General features: G+C 37.9%; 1 protein-coding gene across 1 annotated transcript in view; it reads left to right on the top strand.

The window, feature by feature from the left end:
- The window catches only part of LOC140240758 (transforming growth factor beta receptor type 3-like), a 66,271-nt gene that overhangs the window by 33,797 nt on the left and 11,677 nt on the right, over window positions 1-20,797 (top strand). Inside the window, exons 6-8 of the mRNA XM_072320529.1 lie at window positions 15,586-15,866; window positions 16,380-16,765; window positions 18,090-18,297. Of these exons, the coding sequence (XP_072176630.1) occupies window positions 15,586-15,866; window positions 16,380-16,765; window positions 18,090-18,297 (875 nt within the window). The remainder of the gene's footprint in view (window positions 1-15,585; window positions 15,867-16,379; window positions 16,766-18,089; window positions 18,298-20,797) is intronic.

Genomic DNA, 20,797 nt, shown 5'->3' with positions numbered 1-20,797 from the left:
TATAAAAGGTATCGGAATAAAGTGAATAATTATTTGCGTCATGCTAAGAAAACATATTATTTAAATAAAATAAATCAAAATAGAAGTAATATTAAAGGTACATGGTCAGTTATAAATGACATTCTTAAAAAATCAAAGAAAAGTATTCCAGAATATTTTGTTTGTGATGAAAAAGAAGAGGGTGATCCACAAACTATTGCTGATGAATTTAATTCTTATTTTGAGAATTGTTGTTCAACTTTATTAGAATCAATGACTCCTGTCAACAACAATCATAATGTAACCATTCAAACTTATCTTTCCGATAGTTGTCAAAAGTCAATTTTTTTAAAGCCCATAACAGAATTTGAAATATTAGAAGTTTGTAAATCATTAAAGAACAGTTATTCATTTGATTTTAATTATATAAATGTGAATATTATGAAGCAAGTTATACATTTTATAGTTAAACCATTGGTTTTTATTTTTAATAAATCATTAGAAACTGGTAATGTTCCAACCAAATTTAAAGTTGCAAAATTAATTCCTGTTTTGAAGAAAGGGGATTGTCATCTCCTCAAGAATTATCGTCCAATTTCTATTCTCCCATGTTTCTCAAAGCTGATCGAAAAATGTTTATTTAATCGAGTGTATACTTTTTTGTGTAATAATGATATTATTTGTAATAGTCAATATGGTTTCAGAAAACATCACTCCACTGCTCATGCAATTATGGATTTACAGGACAAAATAATCTCATCTATTAATAAGAACAATTTTGGATTAGGAATATTTATGGATTTGTCAAAAGCATTTGATATTGTTGATCATCAGATTTTGTTGCATAAATTGAGTCATTATGGTATTCGAGGAATTGCTTTAGAGTGGTTTGTTAGTTATCTAGATAATCGCTCTCAATATACATTTTTTGCTAATTGCCACTCATATTACAGTCAAATCAAGCGTGGTGTACCGCAAGGATCGATTTTGGGACCCCTTTTGTTTTTGTTATATATCAATGATTTAACTAGATGTACTCAAAATTTGGAATTTGTATTATATGCGGATGATACAACTTTATTTTACACTCAGTCAGACACTATAAGTTTAAAAGAAAATTTAGAATGTGAACTGAATAAAGTTGTGACATGGTTTAAACTGAATAAACTGATTGTTAATTTTGAGAAAACATATTATGTTCCTTTTTATAATAGATCAAATGAAGTGAGTAATATAGTAGAAAATATTACTCTTATTACTGATTCGCACAGTATATGTAAATCTGATAGTGTTAATTTTTTGGGTATGTATATTGATAGGCATTTACAGTGGAATGCACATGTAGAATATATAGATAATAAAGTTTCAAAGAGTATAGGTATTTTATACAGACTTAAATATTATTTACCTTTATCTACCCTTCTTATTTTGTATAATTCTTTGGTATTACCATATCTTACGTATTGTATCCCAGTTTGGGGCAACTGTAATCAGTCAAAGATGAATTCGTTACTAAAATTACAAAAGAAAGGAGTACGTATATGTACAGGTAGTCATTATCTTGCTCACTCTGCACCATTATTTAAAAAACTGTGTATTTTGAAGATTCATGACTTATATATCATTCATACTGCAAAACTTGGGTTTTCGTACTTCCAAAATGTATTACCTGTTAATATATCAGAAATGTTTAGTATGAACAGTAGTATTCATAATTATAACACCCGTATATGTAATGATTTTCATTTGTTCAAAGTTGATTCGGCTTACACAAAAAGATCTCTTCGCTTTAGCTTTCCCATTGTTTGGAATTCCATACCAAGTGAGATACGTTCATGCTCAAATTTAAGATTATTCAAAAAGTCTCTTAAAAAAAAACTCCTGCTTAAATACTGATTATTTAATGTCTCCACCATTTCCTCCAGTTGTTTGTGATATCATGTGTGTTCTGTATTGTGCATGTGTTAATGTAATTTGTTGATTTTGCCTACATTATGTTGTATAGAGGACTTTTCCCCCACAAGGCCTCTGAGCCTTCTTTCAAGTTCTCTGTTTATTTCACATTTCACTTCCACTTTAATCGATGGCATAATTTCGTATTGTAAGAAAGATTTGATTACAGTAAGTGTATTTTATGCATTGTATTTGTTGTATTTTATTTGAAATGGAAATGAATAAACGAAACGAAACGAAACGAAACGAAAGCAATAAAACTCGAATGAAGATGTACACAGCGATAGAGGCTCAGCTCAGTAGATGCCTGCCTCCAGTGACAATATTCATGTATACAACAAAAGAGTTTGTGAGCCCATTAGCGCAATGTCTATTCATGACTATGTGTAGCTGGTGCCCGATCGATACTTTCATTGTTTGATGGCACATGACTAGTTGACCATGGAAAGGGGATACATGTATAGGCCTACAGCTTGACTGCTTCCGCACAGGAGGAATACCAACCTGTCCATTCTCAAGTCGACCTGCAAAGAGAATCTCGCTTTTGAGCATTTCAGGCTCTTGGAGATGTGGAATTGGGTTGTGTAAAGCTAAAAGCCGCGTTTACACCATGTTCCCGGCAACCACGGCAGTCACATTTCAGGCCATCAAGGACAAAACGGGACGGACGTGAAACAACGCTGTGAGACGAGATAGGCAAATGTGACAGGCCGTGATTGCCGTGATTGATATTCGTTGATGTGACAAATAAATACGATTCATTAATCCGAAACCGCACGAATTTTGTGATTCTAAAGGTGCATTAATCGGGATATGAAATTAATTACGTTACTCTGAAAACGAATAACACAACTTGTTCCTTTTAATTTCTGGGATTAACAAAACATCAGAAAGCAAAGCTTATTTAATTTTCGGATTTTTAGTCTGACATTGGGGGTTAGTAGTTCGGAAAATACGTATTCAAAATCTTTGAGGCAAGAAAATACGTTGAATTCTTATTATGGCATCGTTATTTCCTTTGCCTTATGTTCATTATTCCGAAAGAAGAATAAGGTTCGTAAATCCGATGGTTCTTTTTGCAGAACCCGCAAAACACGCAAATTTGATATGCCTTAACTGATAAATTTGTTAATCCAAAATTGTATTAGGGCTCGTTAATACCATTTGTGGCATTATTCCGAAGGTTCGTAAATGTGAGAATGAATTACGTGCATGGTACGAAACTTATATCATTTTGGCTAAAAGAAAATTAAAAACGCCGAATCTTTTCCTGTGACGGGAATATGGGTTTATTTCTGAACGTGACATCGTTTAATTCTTTGCACGATATTCATCATTCCGGAAAAAAAAAAAAATATATTCAGATGGTTCATTCATCCGAAAATGAAAAAAAGGTGGGTCATTTATCTGTAAAGGAATTATCATATTCGTGGTAAGAAACTTCGTTTTCGAATCAGCTATATAACGTCCTAAATTTCGAAACTTATAAGAAAAGCGAACCTTCAACATATTAAAATAGCGAATCGTAACAGGTTTTTTTTTTTTGTTTTTTTTTTGTTTTTTTTGTTGTTTTTTTTTTTAATCGAGCAGTGTGGAATAACAAATATCCGACATTTATTTTAGCATGGTATGGAGCAGAATGTTACTGCTATTCACTTCCAAAAGTAAAAGCAATCATCTGACATTTATTCTGGCATCTTCTGAATGTTATTGCTATTTACTTTCGAAAGTAAAGCAAATATCCGACATTTATTTAATCACCGTATGGAATTGAATATTACTCTGATTCATTTCCGAACGTCAGAGGAAACATTCGACATTTATTTTAGCATCTTCCGGAGCTGAATGTTATTGCTATTTATTTTCGAACATAAAAGCAAACATCAGACATTTATTTTATCATCATACGGAGTTGAATATTATTATTATTCATTTCCGAACGTCAAAGCAAACATTCGACATTTATTTCAGCATCTTCCGGAGCCGAATGTTATCCTTAATTCATTTCCGAATGCAAAATCAATATTATCTGACATTAATCTAAGCACCGTACGGAGCTGACTCTTACCGTTATTCATTTCCAAAAGTATAAGCAAACATCCGACCCGACATTTATTTTAGTATCATACGGAGTCGAATATTACCGTTATTCATTTCCAAAATTAAGAGCAAACATATGACATTTATTCTAGCATCTTACGGAGCCGATTGTTACCGCTGTTCATTTTCGAAAGTAAAGGCAAACATCCGACTTTTTTAGTGGCCCGACGTGCGTTTTTGGTGGCCCCGAGCCACCGGGCCACCGTAAGTGTCGAGCCTTGACTAATGTCATCGAAAAGTAAACCAGAATGCAACTTCTCGCTTGTGAATTATTGCTTGTGAATAATCGCAAAACTTTGGCAAAACTTTTGGAATACCAGCCCTGTTCATGACGCTTGGAAACTGCGAGTCGAGAGAATTTTGCGAACTGGTGCAATGTTACTCCGTAGCGTAGGCGACTGTACTTGACGATTAAAAATGCATGTGGAGTCGCAATCGTTTGTAAACTGTCTGAAGTGCGCGATTTCTCTCACCCTGTTTTTTGCCACGCGATTTATTTTTAACTGGCAAGAACGATGTGGAATTCTGGCGTCCACCGTAAATTGTGCACTCGCCGGCGCAAATTGTTCTTTTCATAGGTGAAGCCGTGCGCGGAAGGCACGTGGTTGGGATAATCCTTGCGTTCCTAATAGTAGAGCGGCTAAGCACCAGAATCGTTCACTTTTTGAAGAAAGCATGAAATTTTGCACATGGTATCTATGATACATGAGGATTGTAGAAAAAAATGGATCCAAAAAATAGCGCCCTCTGGGGGCCGCCATTTTGAATTCCAATATGGCCACCAAAATCATAATACTTTTGGCCATATCTCCTGTTCTATTGCACCTAGGACTGAGATTCAAACGTCTTTTCCCATGTTTTCAGTGTCTAGGAACATGATGGCAGTATTAAAATCTATGTCAGAGGTCCGCCATATTGAATTCCAAGATGGCCGACAAAATAAAATTACTTTTGCGCTCGTTTTGTCCCCTTTTTTTTTTTTTGCTATTTCACCTTGGAGTTAAATCTAAACGACTATACCTGTTTTGTTTTTTTTTTGTCTAGAAAATTATTGCTTATTATCAAAATCTACATCAGAAGTCTGCAAAATTGAAATTAAGAAATAACACCCTCTGGGGCCGCCATTTTGAATTCCAATATGGCTGCCAAAATCAAAACACCCTCTGTCCATATTTCCACTTCTATTGCACCTAGGAGTTCAAGTGTTTTCGATGTCTACAAACACATTGCCAGTGTCAGAACTTGCATCTGGGGTATTAGATTTCAAGATGGCCGCCATGCTATTACACAATAGGTGACAATATACGATATGCCTATGTTCTTGATACTTTTGAACATATTTCAAATGAGCTCATTTCACCATATAGCAACAATATAGTCGTTTTTGCAAACCTGTGAATACTTGATATTTGCACGAAGACAAGCACACAGTTCACACATATATATCCATTTTGGTGATTTGAAAAATGTTGGTTGTGTCAAAATCAGAGGATTCTCAGATGGCCACCATGTAGTCGGCGCTAGTGCAACCACTATGCCTTGACTTTCCCAAAATAAGAGTGTTGGACAGTTTGACTCCCAGGTAAGGATGTTGGCTATCCTCTTGGAGTTTCTGGCAGAGGATCCAATAATCAGCGAACAACTGCACTGTTGATGAGATGTTTGTTTAGATTTTTGTGGTATAGATGAAAAATAGGAGATGAGGATGCCCTGTCCACATTTTATCTGTTCTGATCTCCTACTTATAACATACCCCTCCACATTTGCAAAGTGCAGTACATTCCAGCTTTGTCTTGAAGCACGTGCAGTTCCCCTTGCAAGATTTGATGCAGTTACATGAAATTAATTCAAGACAAGCTGCTTCGGCGATGGGCAAGGTGGACCACTTCGGAACAAAACCATCAGATTCGGCCGACTCCCACCCCCATTCAGTGACATCAGGAATTTGAGGTTGTATTTCAAGTGATTGTCCCCACACATGGCCTGACTGGTAAGATGATCGCTTGATGTGTTGTTCTAAGACAGCTCTCGTGGGAGGGATGTTCTCGATGTTTCTTTTCATTTTTGCGAAAAGTTCCATTTTCGCTTCATTGACACGAGTCTCATCACTGGTCCGGCAGTACATCAGGACAACGAATCGTTCAAGTTCTAAAACAACTTCATCTGGTAGTTGTGCTGTACACGACCGTGACAGTGCAACAAACGTGTTGGTGATATTTGGCCATGCAAGCCAAGTCTTCCATGCAGATTTCTTCCCGTGGTTGGCGAAGTAGGATGTTACATCACATCCAGTGAATGCGTGAAAGAAAAGCAATCCTTTGGCCATCTCTGGGGATATTGCACGGGCAATTTCATGGATTGGAATGTACCTGAAATCCTTGCCAGTTCCAAAAGCTATCCAGAGTTGCTCGATGTCTGGCAAGTCCTGGAAATGGGCAAGAGCGAGCACAACAACATCAGTATCAACAGTTCGTATCATTGCTCTCTTGAACCCGCAGTTCATAACATCTTTGACATGAAGAAGGATCCGCGTATCTGCTTCTTCATGCGAGCAGGGTTGAAGTCCATCTGTGGTGTAATCCTCTCTAGAAGTGACAACAGAGTCCAGTAGGGTGGAAATGATGACCTTGTCACCTGTGTCCTTGGAAACACATTGCTGTCCTAAGAATTGGAAGAGTTCATCCTTGTTGTCATCATTCCGCAAGAAGTTTTTCCAGTTCCCTGGAAGCTTCACATTACCAGACACCCTCTTCCTTGTCCCTGTACCTCTGTTTGCTCTTGTTGAAAGCTTTAAACTGTTCTTGAGATACACGTCCCAAACGAGATCAACGCGCTTGACCTTTCCAAGCTCGAACAAGATGTGCGGGATGAATGCTTCCTGTGCATATTCAGCGAAGGTTTTTGATTCCTTTACTGGAATCAGATGCACAAGCGCCGCACCATCAAGGATTGTCACATCTGTAGATGGAGTGTTTGTGACAGCTGATGGAGTATTGATGAGAGTCTCAAGCAATCTAACCAGATCTGATTTGGTTCCTTGTCTAAGTGTTCCAGACGAAGAAAGTGATGGGGGATATTTTTGGTTTTCATGCTTGAAGAACTCTTTGATGTCACCCTCTCTTGTCTGACTGGCAATGTATAGTCGTGAGAACAATGCGCAGTCGCTCTTCAGATCCATTATTGTCTGCTTTTCCTTGGATGGACCCACTTGCTTTCGATTGCGGAAAAGCGGAAGTGAATTTCGTTTGATGGGTGCACTGATGGGTGTTTCGTTTTTCAAGAGGCGTTCTTCGATGAAGGTTTGATACTTTCTCTCTCCCAGGGTGTGAACTTGCTCCATACCCTCCACAACTTTCTGCGGCATGACTTCTTGTGAATCTATTGTTACCAATTCCTTTGTACGATCCATGAACAGATTCCCCAACTCATCCATCACAGCAACGAGGGAGCGCACATCATCAGCAAAGGATTTTTGCACAGATGGACTCTGTTCATGATGCTTTGGATTAGTATCCGCAGGTGACTTGTCAGCACTGCTCTCATACTCTTCAATGGCCATGGCTAGATGCGGCCCTGCCACCATCCATCGTCGTAGGGCACCTGGATCTTCTGTCAGACCGATGGCTCCTCCGTTACCCTTCACTTGAGCATTCACCTGCTCATGCGCGTGATCCAAACCAATTGCAGAGTATGGATTCCCAGTTTTGTTTGATGTGAATGCACCACGCATGAAGAGTTCATGTACATCTGGGCACTGCTCGGCAAGTCTTGTCATGTCCTTTATGTGTACAGGGATCCAACGGGCATAGTGGATATGGTCTAGCGCAAAGAACCATGGAGCTAGTTGAGACAATGTCTGCACGTACAGCTCAAAATTTGATGTCCGAATCGATCGCACAAATGCCAACAAAGTCAGTTCCAGATCAAGCACTGTGCTCCAAAATCGAAACATAGGGTGGAACTTGCATCGCTGCTCACACCATTCTGTGAAGCTCTCCTCGGAGACAGGATCCTCATGGATGGCTGATTCTTTTTCCTTCCTGAAAGCTTGCCTTTGGAGAATGTACAGTGAAGAAGCAGTAATTTGATGGGCTCTCCTTGTCCTTGCTACATGTGATGCATGAATGAAACTATCCGCTGTCCCTTGTGTAGCAACTCCTGCTTGGGCGATAGCATTACTCCAACCAGTCCCATCAAGCAAATCACCAAGCATTTTCAAGACAGCCATTTCGATATGAAGAGGGCCTAACATCATCACATACTTGTCTTCACCATAGCGCTCTGGGAATCGCCACTGGATCTGTTTCCCAAGGGCATACAAAGGTTGGTCCATCGTCAATACTGGTGTTTGTCCTGGGTTTAACAAGTGTGTTGCTTGTTGGTTGGTATACATGCAATGCATTATTGTTGCAAATGAGTGTGATACTTCACGAAATAATGGCATCAGTGCAATTGTAGTCGGCAGCTTACAGGTATGTTGCATCTGCATATTTGCATGGTATGCAGCCCAAGACACAAAATCACCAACCGAAAGGTCTCCTTCTTCCATCAAAGATAACTGCTTTTCAAGCCATTTGTTCTCATTTCTGCGGTCTTCATCAAACTTGTCTCTATCTGGTCGCATTGGTCCGTACGTCACTGGTGCTTTGTATTCCTTCGGCATGGATGGTGCAGGCAAGATGTTTGTGTATGCGAGAGGAAGAGGATGGATTCGCTTGTCTGTTTCCATGTCAACGAGACCTATCGGGTCAGCATCTGTTCCTTGATTGTTCTCAGTGGGGTGCTGACATAAGGAATGGGCAGTTCCATGAAAAGAGCCAACTGCTGTCGTTGTGCTGGGATTATGATCAATGTTGTCAACCTGTCCTGTCGTGAAAAGATCTTTCAACTGAGGCGGGCAGACTACTCCATCCTCCTCAAAGCGATTGATGATGCCATTAGCGATAGATGATGATATTTTGAGAACCCGATCATATGATATTGACAATCCATGCTTGTGGAGGCTGTCAATCAACTCACGATTTCGTGTCTGCGCATGAACTTTCAGGCCTATGTAAGTCGGTACAGGGACCTCTCTGTCAGCGTTATGTCGAACTGCATCTTTCGTCACACGATTGCCCTGTATGCTATTGAATATTATGAGTTCACTAATGGTTCGAGCTGCTCGTGTCGACGAACCATCTTTTCGGGTCTGCGACTTGATACTCGGACCATCAAGGATCATATTGACCAGTGCCAGCAGTCTGGTAGGGACTGTCTTTTCAGCTGAATCATTTATCAAGGATCCATTGAATTTTCTGCCATGGGAGAAAAGTTGTTTCCTGATAATTAAAGCTGCCTTTGCCAGTTGTAGTGCTTCAGAATCATCATCATCAAAGCATGTCATTTGGATGGCATCTCCGATCGCAGTGTCGTATGTCAGGAGAACATCTCTTCCTTGCCTCACAGCTTTCAGATATGGACAATGCAATAGGAGACGCTCTTTCAGGCGGGTTGAATTGACCGTTATCTCTGTATTGTCCGGACTCAGTTCCACCAGGCGCTCTGTGTACACAGAGACAAGGTCGGCAAGACGGAAGACAGGAACACTAGGCCCAACCATCCTCCTTTCATCAATGTAAGAGATCAGCTCCGCAAGTGCGATACTTTTATGGGACGAGTCGTGACTGTCAGAAGAGCTTTGAAGTCTTGTATTTTTCACCCGTTTATACCTATAGAGAGAATGTGAAACACAAATTAATGTAAAGTTTGAAGTCTAAAACATTCTTAAAATATCTGTTCAGAATTCAAATATTCTTTTGAATTAATTCATAAATATATAAAACAAACATACAAAAGCGAACACACAATTTTACATGTTTTTATTTATCGATGCCTAAGCAACCAAAGGAATTTTGCAATTTTGTGCTGGGAGGGTACAAACTTTTATATGTTCCTTTGAAAAAAAAAATTGATATCATATTTTATATCACCACCACACAGATCTTTGATACGATAACTCATGTATCAGCATCAAACGATATAAAGCCTGGTATGAAACAAAAGATTTGAGGAAAACTTTTTACTAATTTTCTAGAAAGTTGCTATTTGACCATTAGTTATTTGCAAATATGGTGAGTGCAGTCTCATTTTGTTATGTAGATTTGAACATTTTGGTCTGTGCTAAAAACAAAAAACAAAAACAAAAACAAAACAAAACAAAAACAAACTGATATGCACTTTTCCTATGATCGTAAACTTTGTATTATTATATTTAACTGTTTGAAAGTTAATTTGAAATCATGATTCATCCCACCAAAATACTACAACCATAGAGATATAAAAACATGGCGCATGATTTATGGGCAGTGTCTACTTTTTGTCAATCTAGGCAGTGATCAACATTTAAAACTCTCCATAATCCTTTACCTATATTTCATTGGGCAATGAAACATCAGCACAGGTCGCCCCTCACACCAATTTCTCATAAATCAACGCACCTGTTGTATAGATCCGACAGGCAAGTCTTGTGATACTTTGCATCCAGTGCTATCATATCACCTGGGGCCAATTTAGCCAGGAGTCTTGTATCTTGAAGCTCTGTGGCATACTTTCGAACTGTCTGGTCCATCCCAGTTGTCGTAACATCATGCAATCCTGCAGTTCCAGCTTCTTTATCACAGAAAAAACAAAGAGCTTGATCCTGTCCAGTGCAATGGTCGCCTTGAACACTAGTCCGTCTCACTTTAACTCTGCTGCTGCAGCTGTTGCCGCTGTCTGGTTCTAGTTCACGCATTTCTATTTGCCGATCCAATCTCAAGTCGCTGAACATATTCCGGCAAGTCTTATGCCACATTGCTTTGTTCGTTTGTAATGTCTCTTCAATGCCAGACCCATCATCTAATTGTTCAGGAACAACATTCAAAGGAACTTTGCCTAGTTCTTTAAATTTTAACAGATTTGTCGCGAATGACTGATAACTTGTCTCTTTAGCTTCACGATTCCCTCGCCCTCTACCCTTCCAAGGCTGGGTAAGATATTCTGACGATTTCTCTTGACAGAGAATGCAGAGGGTCCAGTCCAATGGAGGCCGCTTTACTTCAGCCAGTTCGCCAGGCTTTACTAGTCTGAACAGCTTCGACATCATGTATCACACAAGTGCTGCTGGACTGTGGGTAGCATCTGCACATCGGCACACTTGCTAATTGTTGCTATTCTCAACCCTTATCTTCCTCTTGATCCTGGAAAAAAGAAGAAATGGCATATGATAAATCGATAAGCAATAATCATGGTGAAAGACTAAAGTCTTGTAAGAATATAGCGAAAAGTGTTGAAAACTTCTCGATGAAAGTTTTAGCCAAATGCAGTGCTGCCAACACTGCGTGAGACATTTCAAATTTTACTTGGCAGGGTGAAACAGGCAGCTAAAACAAAATTTTACACAATGATTTGAATGAAAAAGATGAAGCATACTTCCAACAGCTGAATCAAATATCTTGTTCGTTGGACAATGATATCTATTGCTTTAAAAGTATTCGTTTGAGTGTCAAAATAATTCTCTTTAATACTGGGTGTATTGACAGGGATCTTTATGTTTTATTTTGAAATAACTTATTTTTAAATAACAAAGGCATTTATTTCAGCTGCTGCAGCTTTTTGGATGGCTTATTTCTAAAGAATAAAGGCATTTGTATCAGCTAATGCAGCTGTTTGGAAAGTTCTGGGCTTTATTCTATTTATTCTATTCTGTATTTATTTGCTTTAGTACTACCTTAGCAGCTAAAATATTGCCTGAATCTTCAAATGTCTCCCGCAATGTTGACAGCCCTGCAAATGCGATATAATCATAGTGTAAAACACGGTGGCCATCTTGGGGTGTATCATGACAGGCTGTATTTCAAAATATAGAAAAAAGAATACGAAAATATCTTTATGGAATGCAATATTAGATTCATCAGTCCCCTCCCCCCCTTAAAAAAAAAATCTTTTAAATGTCCAGCAAACATATCATACCCCACTGTTTTCAGTTTCTCTTACGCATCTTCGTTAAGATACAATTATAATGAATGAATGCTAAACTTACCTAATTTTGTCCAACCAGAAGTCCATGTCTTCGGAAGAGAGGGTGCATGTCTTCAGAAGAGAGGGTGCTTGTCTTCTTCACTATCTGATGAACAGAAAGAGAAAAAAAAAATTGTTTTCAACTTTTTTTCATGCTTTTCTACATACAATGGAGACCAAAATTAGATATTATTGTATTGAATTTTAAATTAAAATATGATGGGGTTGGGTGTTCAAAGGCTTAACAAAAGTAAACTGTCTATTTTTTTATTTTCAATTTTGCTAAAATTCTGCATTAGATGATAGAAAATATCATGAATATAATTTTGGAATAACATAAGCAATAATTCTCAAGAGATTCATAAAATAATCAATGCCATCTTGTTGAAATTGAAATTCTAAAATCGTCTGCTCGGATACCCAACCTGTCCGGACGCTCAAGAAATGTGATAAAGTGATAAGCAATAATCATGGGGAAAGAGTTGTAAGAATATAGAAAAAAAAAGTGTTAAAACTTCTCAATAAAGGTTTTAGCCAAATGCAATAAAATCGTATTGTGAAACACGGTGGCCATCTTGGGGTGTATCATGACAGGCTGTATTTCACACAAGCCCTGTCACAATTACTACAAAGAATACAAAAATATCTTTATGCAATGCAATATTAGATTCATCAACCCCCTTCCCCCCCCCCCCCCCAATTTCAAGAAAATATATCATACCCAACTGTTCTCAGTTTCTCTTATGCATCTTCTTTAAGATACCATTATGATGAATGAATGCTAAACTTACCTAATTTTGTCCAACCAGAAGTCCATGTCTTCGGAAGAGAGAGTGCATGTCTTCGGAAGAGAGGGTGCATGTCTTCGGAAGAGAGGGTGTATGTCTTCTTCACTATCTGATGAACAGAAAGAGAGAAAAAAAAATGTTCACAAACTTTTTAAGCTTTTCTGAAATGGAGACCAAATTGGGTATCATTGCATTAATAGTATGGGGGTTGGGTGTCCAGAGGCTTAACGAAAATAAATTGTCTAATTTTTATTTTCAATTTTTGCCAAAATGATGCATCCGATAATAGAAAATATCATGAATATATCTGATTTTGAATAATACTAGCAATAATTCTCAACAAATTCATAAAACAATCAATGCCATCTTGTTGAAATTAAAATACTAAAACTGTCTGTTCGGATACCCAACCTGTCCAGACACTCAAGAACTAGGTATAGTCTACCCTGTATTCTAGAAAGAGAATTGAAATTTCTAGTGTTGCCAACTTGAGGAGGAATAGCAATTGCTTTTGCTGCAACACCATTCCTGTCCTAAATGGATTAGAGTATGTTCATTTTCTACTTTTTTTATATTTATAAACCAAAAGAATGACATTCAAATACACTGTGCATTGATCTTAAATTCTTTTATGTATTAACTCCATTGCTTTTTCAGTCCAGGTCTACATTATGGTCCTGATGTAGGTCTAGACTAAGTATAGATCTACATGCTTTTGATTACACCACATTTGTTCTATAAAGGAGACAATAATAGTTGTATTCTAGTGAATCCTTTATTGAATTCACAATTTCAGTGAAATCTATGATATAATTTTATTCCCGGACCCTATCCTGGCTTCGGCCTTATGTTAGATCACGAACTCGAGGCTAGGCTAGACTACCTAGGCTAGGGCCTAGATCTAATTGAATGATCACAAAAATCTATGATGTCTCAACATTTTAATTCTCTTCGAAATTACCAGTGGAGACTGCATGCATACAACTTCATTTGACTGTTAAACACTCTTCTGAATGATCATAGATCTATATTTGTATATAAATCTACGTGCAAACACCACTACTGTCACCCGACACAATTTTGACTGGATGGGACTGGTGAACAGTACACCTATTCAACATGGAAACTATTGCAAATACAAGCATTTATCCTGATAAAAAAACATTGTTTCATATCAACTACAGCATCAAAATATCATTTTCTACATGAATTAATGCTAAACTTAGCAGAGACTTACCTGAGTAGACTGCCAAGAGATGTCAATAGATGAACAAAACTTTTCACCAACCAGAATGAAGCAGCTGCCCATGTCTCCACAACAGAGGGCGCATGTCTTATTCACTTTTGTGATTCTGAAGAAATTGTTATTACTCTCTTTCAAGGGTTATAACTTTTTGATAAAAAATGTAATAATCACCAACTTTTCACAATCTATTCAGCATACTTCAAGATATTTTTTTGATTTATTTGATGACATTTAGTTGAATAATGATCATTTTACAGAATGTTGCATCTCATGGTAAATCTGCAATTTTGAGAAAAAATGTAAAACGAATAGGTTTTCCTCCCATTATCAATAGAAATGTAAGTTTAAAAAAAATCTAAATTGGTTCCATTATGCTAAGAATTTAATTTTCTTTAAATTCATACCTCATACATGTTAAAAACATGTTTTACAAGAAAGTTATAAGCTATTTTGTACACAGGTGTTAAAATTTTGGCGGCCATATTGGAATTCAAAATGGCGGCCGCCAGAGGGCGCTATTTTTTTGGATCCATTTTTTTTTAATGATCCTTAAGTATCATAGATACGATACGCAAAGTTTCACGCTTTCTTCAAAAAGTGAACGATTTGGGTGTATTTTGGGTCTTAGCCGCTCTACTATAAAGCGGAAAGGAACGCCATGAATGCGACTTGTGAGCAAGTCAGTTCTGTTGCGTCCAAGGAACGCCCTCATTAGGCTGATGAACAGAGGGATTAAGCCCCCCATTCTGCACGCAGGAGGAATAGGGGCGTCCCCTAACAAAAGGAGGAACGCGAGCGTTCCCCATGCGGCCGAACGCTCGTGAAATTAAATCTGTCACGCCTAAGACATGACTGAAAAATGTCATCAAGTAAATTATAGGTACACTGCTGAATAAGGGAGGAAATAGCAAAATAAGTTCAAAAGGATGGTTGATAAATATAGCTGAAGTGTTCTCTAGACACATCCAAAAGTTGTATTTACCTGTGACAATTTCGACTGTCATCTTTCTCAAACAACTTTTGGATGTGTCTAGAGAACTCTTTATCTAAAATGGGAAGAAATACTTTGCCTGACACTTCCTGATTATTTTGAGATATCTGTAATGATATTATCAATCATTCTAAGCAATTATGACATTTCAGGGGGAAAGAAATTAATGTTTGTTTTTGAAATGTCACAGCAAGGGGGAAGTAAAAAGAAAGAACGGCAAATTTTATGGGACAGAAGGCAAAAGTCCACTAAAATGTGCAACATCTAAACTTAAAGGTATGGCATACTAATTTATGCATGTCTTATCTTTTGTGGCTTTTGATTGGTATTTTGTTTCTTCCTGTTTTAATTTTGCATTAACCCATTTCAAGGTTTTAGCCTGTATCGGGAATGTTCAATGCAAGCTGATTTTCTGTGAGAGTTTTTTATGCTGATTCAGGTTTTGTGTTGAAATGACCCTCTTCTCTTTGATAATTTTCTCATCCCAGACATCTCAAGGCAGCAACCATTACAGGACGAGGACCAGCCTGTCTATGCTCCTATTGATGGACCACATGTCCTTGTGGAATGCCTTGATCAAGGGATTCGGGCACTGGTTCCTACCAATGTTGCAGAACACTACAATCTAAGTCCAGAGGATATAACTTTAGAGGACCGTGCCTGCACGTCTGTAGACTACCAGGATCTTGGATTTATGTTGCACACACAGTTAGATGAGTGTGGAACTACTGCAGAGCAGAGACAAAATAAGATGATTTATCACAATAGGGTGAGAACAAGTTTTGAAAAAAAAAAAAAAAAAAAAAAAAAAATTCATTGGATCATCCAGTATGGACACACATATTCATTTGATGTAATGGTGAAGTGAGACCTGTGGTTATTTAAGTTCCCAAAAACTTTGAGATATAATACATCTCATCATACCATAGATACAATATGTTTGCATGTTAATACATAAATGTAGAGACAAATAAGAAGAAAGAAATAGGGAGTGTATTATCAAAGTAGGAAGAGGACAAGAGAAAGAGAGAGAGGAAGTAGGAGGTAAATTCCCCGAGTGTGTTCACATTCAATTCAACACAAAACTGCAGAATAGATTATCTATCCATACCTACAATGCTTCTAATACGAAGTCCTTCAAAACTTACTGTAAACCAACAAATTGTGTTTGATAAACTTTCATATTGGTGACTATGAATCTTTTGTATGATTATTATTATGAAGAATTTTGGTTCAGTTTGTCAGACATCCTCATCTGTTCACTGAATTTCTTTCAACACAGGTCCTTTTTTTCAGTGGCTCTCCAGGTGTTAGGGAAAGTGAAAGTGGGATGGAACCAGAAAACGGCTCAGGGATGATACCATCAGACGATGAAGCAGATACTTCAGACCCCTTTGCAGCCTGGGCTGTTGAATGTACTCTACCATATAATCACGGATCAAGAAACCAACTGGACCCAACAGACACACATGTTACTCTACATCTTGATATGTTTGAGACACCAGTCTACCAGAAAAAGGTTGTAGATTTTCCTGCCCCACTAGAAGACCACTCAAGACTGTACTTTCAGGTTGGGGTGAGTGGGGGTCAGCAGCGATATGATGTGGTTATCAATCAGTGTTGGATTCAGGTGGCAGGGGTCATTCTACGACATCTCATTGACTTCAGGTATGCATTGATGAGGAAGTGTCATTTATATTGAGATCTAACATCTACTGATCAGATTGATGTCCGCATTATATGTATAGATACAAAGACGGATGGATATGAATCAGTAGCTGCAGTTACACTTGCATAAGATCTTAAAATTCATCTTCAAAAAGTCTTTGCAAAGTTTGTCTCCGCTTGCAACCAAAGTTCTTGAAGTTAGTGTTTAAACTGCTCCACATGCGCAACAAAGAAGAAAGAGCGCACGATCTGCAAGTTAATGATTGTGATGTAACAATGCACATATGTACATCTCAATGAGGTATTTCTCACAATCCATTGATTGATGTTGCGAGTGTTCAGATTTTGTTATAGGTGTACGATAAAGCAGGGCTTGAAACTCACTGTGTTGGCCTGATCCGAACAAGTTCATTTTTAAATCTGAAATTTTGGTTCCCCAAAGAAATGTAGTGGCCCAAAATAAAAAGGAAACACAAAAATGTAAAAGTGAAGAACAAAAATGGCAACCATTTTTGTTTTGTTCATACTTAGTATGTGAAAGCAATCACTTGTAGTTGTTGATAGTAAAGTGAGTGCAGTGACTGCATGCGCACCTGTAACTGTTTAGTACATGCTACATAAATTTGTTGTGAAATTGTGACATCAGAGGCGTGCAATTGAAAAAAAAAAACTGCAAGTTGATAACAAAGTCAATGTAAATTGGTTTTCTCTGCCTTGTGGTACCTATTTTTGCTGTAAAAGCAAAATTGCATGGCTCTCAATAGCATGCAATGGTACTCTTAACTGCATGTCATGTGATGAGAAATAGACCAATCAAATACCTAGATTGCCTTTAGATGTTGCATGATTACTTCTTTAATTAGTGACCATGATACCAGTTGTCATCACCTTGTTTCAGTCACAGTTAATTTATATTAGTTATTTTCATGAGGAGCCAAGATTTGTGAAATTAAAATGCAGGCGAAAGTTCTTGTGTACACTATGCATTGAATGCCAGTGGCAAATCATGAATGTTTCATGTTGTGAAAAATGCAGTCAGCTCCAATTTTAGAAAATTTTAGTTGTGAATATTTCTTGTTTTTAATACGGTATATTGCGCTAATGCACTGTTAATGGTTTCTTCAGCTGTCAGTAGAGACTAAATGGGTCCAAATGAGTCCAAATAAGTCCAAATATTAAGTCCAAACATTAAGTCCAAACTTTCATTGATGTCAATATATGTCCATAATAACAGTTTTGAAAGCAATCAATTATTGAAATGTGAGTCTTACAACTGTACTTTGTTTTTCTTTGTTTTATCTTGTCTGTCTCTTCCATCCATCAGTTGTCCAATTGACAAAACTCTGATCTTCCATGAAATCAACCCAAACTATGTCAGCTTGGACCCTCATGCAGAGGGGAATGTAAAGCGTTTCAGCTTTGAGGTTTTTTGGACACAGGAAACTTTCAGCATGCCTACTATGGTCAGCTGTAAGCTGAGTTTGTGTGCAAATGAGTACAGTGCTACCGATGATGAAAAAGGCATCCCAGTTGTAAGTTTCTTTTTCTCTCATAACCATCTTCTGCAGTATACTGCAATTTATGTGACCCATTATACCATGCTCTGATTACATCAGTTTTATTTGTCATGACTGTTTTGGTTCTACAAAATTGTAAATGGACCATGTGATTCATGAGTGTGCAGGGTAGATACTGTGGTCCCTCTATAGTAAGTGTCAGGAGATGACCATTTCTTAAGTAGGAGTTGTGCTTCCTCTTAACCCTATTAAAATCCTAAAAGTTTTTTTTTTTTTTTTTAAATTATCAATTTCTTGTTTTGATTAATTGATTATGCAAATTAAACTCAACATCTTATTTTAGTCTGTCAAAAACTAATTAAAAACATTGAGAGTCTATTTTTTGGTGTGTATATCTGTTTTAACATATTCGACAATAATATTGTAGAACCTCTACATCATAAAAACTTCCAAAAGTCATTTTGTATTTTATTGTTTTTGGAATTTGCTATGTATTTCCTTGTTTTTTATGTGGTTTTTTTTCCAGTGGTAATTGTCATGGACTACTTTTCTACCATAATGAGCTTACAAATTGATGAATCAAAGTGAATGATGAATAGTAAAAATAGTCAGGTTTTTATGAGTTCATGACAGAGCACTTTTTTTCCGCGGGAAATGTACACAAAATCACGTAATTGTGTCTGTTTTAGGGTGACATGTTGGTATGAAAATGGGCGTGGCTTAGTAATGGCACGCATGGACATTGCAAATTAAGACGGCGGATTGTAGGCAAAATATGTCCTTATAAAGTGGTTTGTGGTTCAGATTAAGGGGCGAAAGTAACATTACATTTGATTCTGTTGCATATTAACCTGTTGAGGACGTTTTGATTTTGCTACAACACGCATTTCCCATAGATGCTTGCCCAAGTGTACTCGGGACTCGTCCTCAACGGGTTAAGCATTGTACCTGCAAAGTGGTTCCAAATCATTGCATGAGTGCTGTATTGGAATGTTGTTCTTAAAATGTGAAATGGTGTTAGTTGGAGATTGCTCTTTGCTGGAGCCTTAGCCCAAACTGTAGGTAAAAACCCATCCAGGTATACATTTAGCTTCGACAAGAAATGTGATGCAGTGATGGTAAAGTATAGGCATTATCATTGACATGAAATGGTGGAGTGAAATGTGATGTCACTCTACCCTAGGTAAAATTGTAATTTGTAGCTATAACTCCAACTAGGGAAATCCAATGGGAATGTAAAAAAAAAAAAGGAGAAAAAGAATGAAATTCAAGAAAGTAAAGGAGAGGGGGCTTGAGTGGAACCTAACAATAAATGCTGCAGAGGAGAGAGAAAAAAAAATGTGAAGAGGAAAACTAATGACAGTTAAATCCTGAAAAGGTTCCTGTAGGAGAAATGCAAAATAAAGAGATTACTACGTACTTACAGCCAAGTTAGCCCTCACAGATGTACTTTACCATCAACACACTCCGAGAACAATAGAACGCATCAACAACTGCAACACTCCACCTCGCACGCCAATAGCCGATGCACAGCTTACCTCAACCGACTACTTCCATCTACAATGTAGGTCTGCATTCTCCATATATTATATAGCCCGCCTCTTCTCAGGTCACGCTTCACTTCTGACGAAGGACAGACAACCTGCCCGAAACATCAAGTTCCTTGGTTCTCCTAGTTATTCTTATAACTAGATATCTCTTACTCTCCTTCACTAGCACCTTTTTACTCAGTTTTTACATTCTCTTTCCTCTCTCTCCAACACTATTAGGGAGTTTTTGCAAGCATGACGCGGCTGGGATTTTAGCGTGTCGTGTGCAAAATTTGCTTCTGCGCATGATCAAATCCGAGAAACGTCCTGACCTGGGGAAATTGAGTACGGTATTCAGCCAAAGTAGCGTTCGGTCCCGATGCTGGGCAGCGAGTGAGCCAGCCAGCCAGCCAGCCAATCAGCGATTTGTCCCCACGCCTCCGTTTTGTACAGGAAAGCGAAACTGCATAGATATGGGGACGGGAGTCTGAGTACGGGGACTGTCACAGCTGATTGCTTCCGCGTATTCTCGGTCTTCCCATCGTGTAGCGAAAACTCCCTATTATCTGTTTTCTACGCTATTTATCTTTTCTTTTCTGTTCTCTTCTCTCCTTTCTTCTTCTTCTTTTATTTTATTTCTTGCTTCCATACAACCCAACGGTCCTTTTCAGGACCACTATTAATTTACAGTTTTCTTCACAGGTTATTTCTCTTGCCTTCTCCCCTCAGGACTACACTTTAACCATATTTTTATCTCTCATTTTGCATTTCTCCCACAGGAACCCTTTCAGGATTTAACTGTCATTAATTTTCCTCTCCACATTTTTTTTTTCTCTCCTCTGCAGCATTTATTTCAACATTTGTAGGTTCCACCCAAGCACCCTCTCCTTTACTTTCTTGAATTACATTTTTTTTTATGCCTCCGCCAATGAAGTGGCCGGAGGCATTATGTTTTTGGGTCGTTCGTCCGTCCGTCCGTACGTACG

The sequence above is a fragment of the Diadema setosum genome, chromosome 17 (assembly GCF_964275005.1).
Source record: "Diadema setosum chromosome 17, eeDiaSeto1, whole genome shotgun sequence".
Lineage (NCBI taxonomy): Eukaryota > Metazoa > Echinodermata > Echinoidea > Diadematoida > Diadematidae > Diadema > Diadema setosum.
The sequence above is the reverse complement of the archived record's forward strand: the minus strand, read 5'-3'. Positions and strand labels throughout refer to the sequence as shown.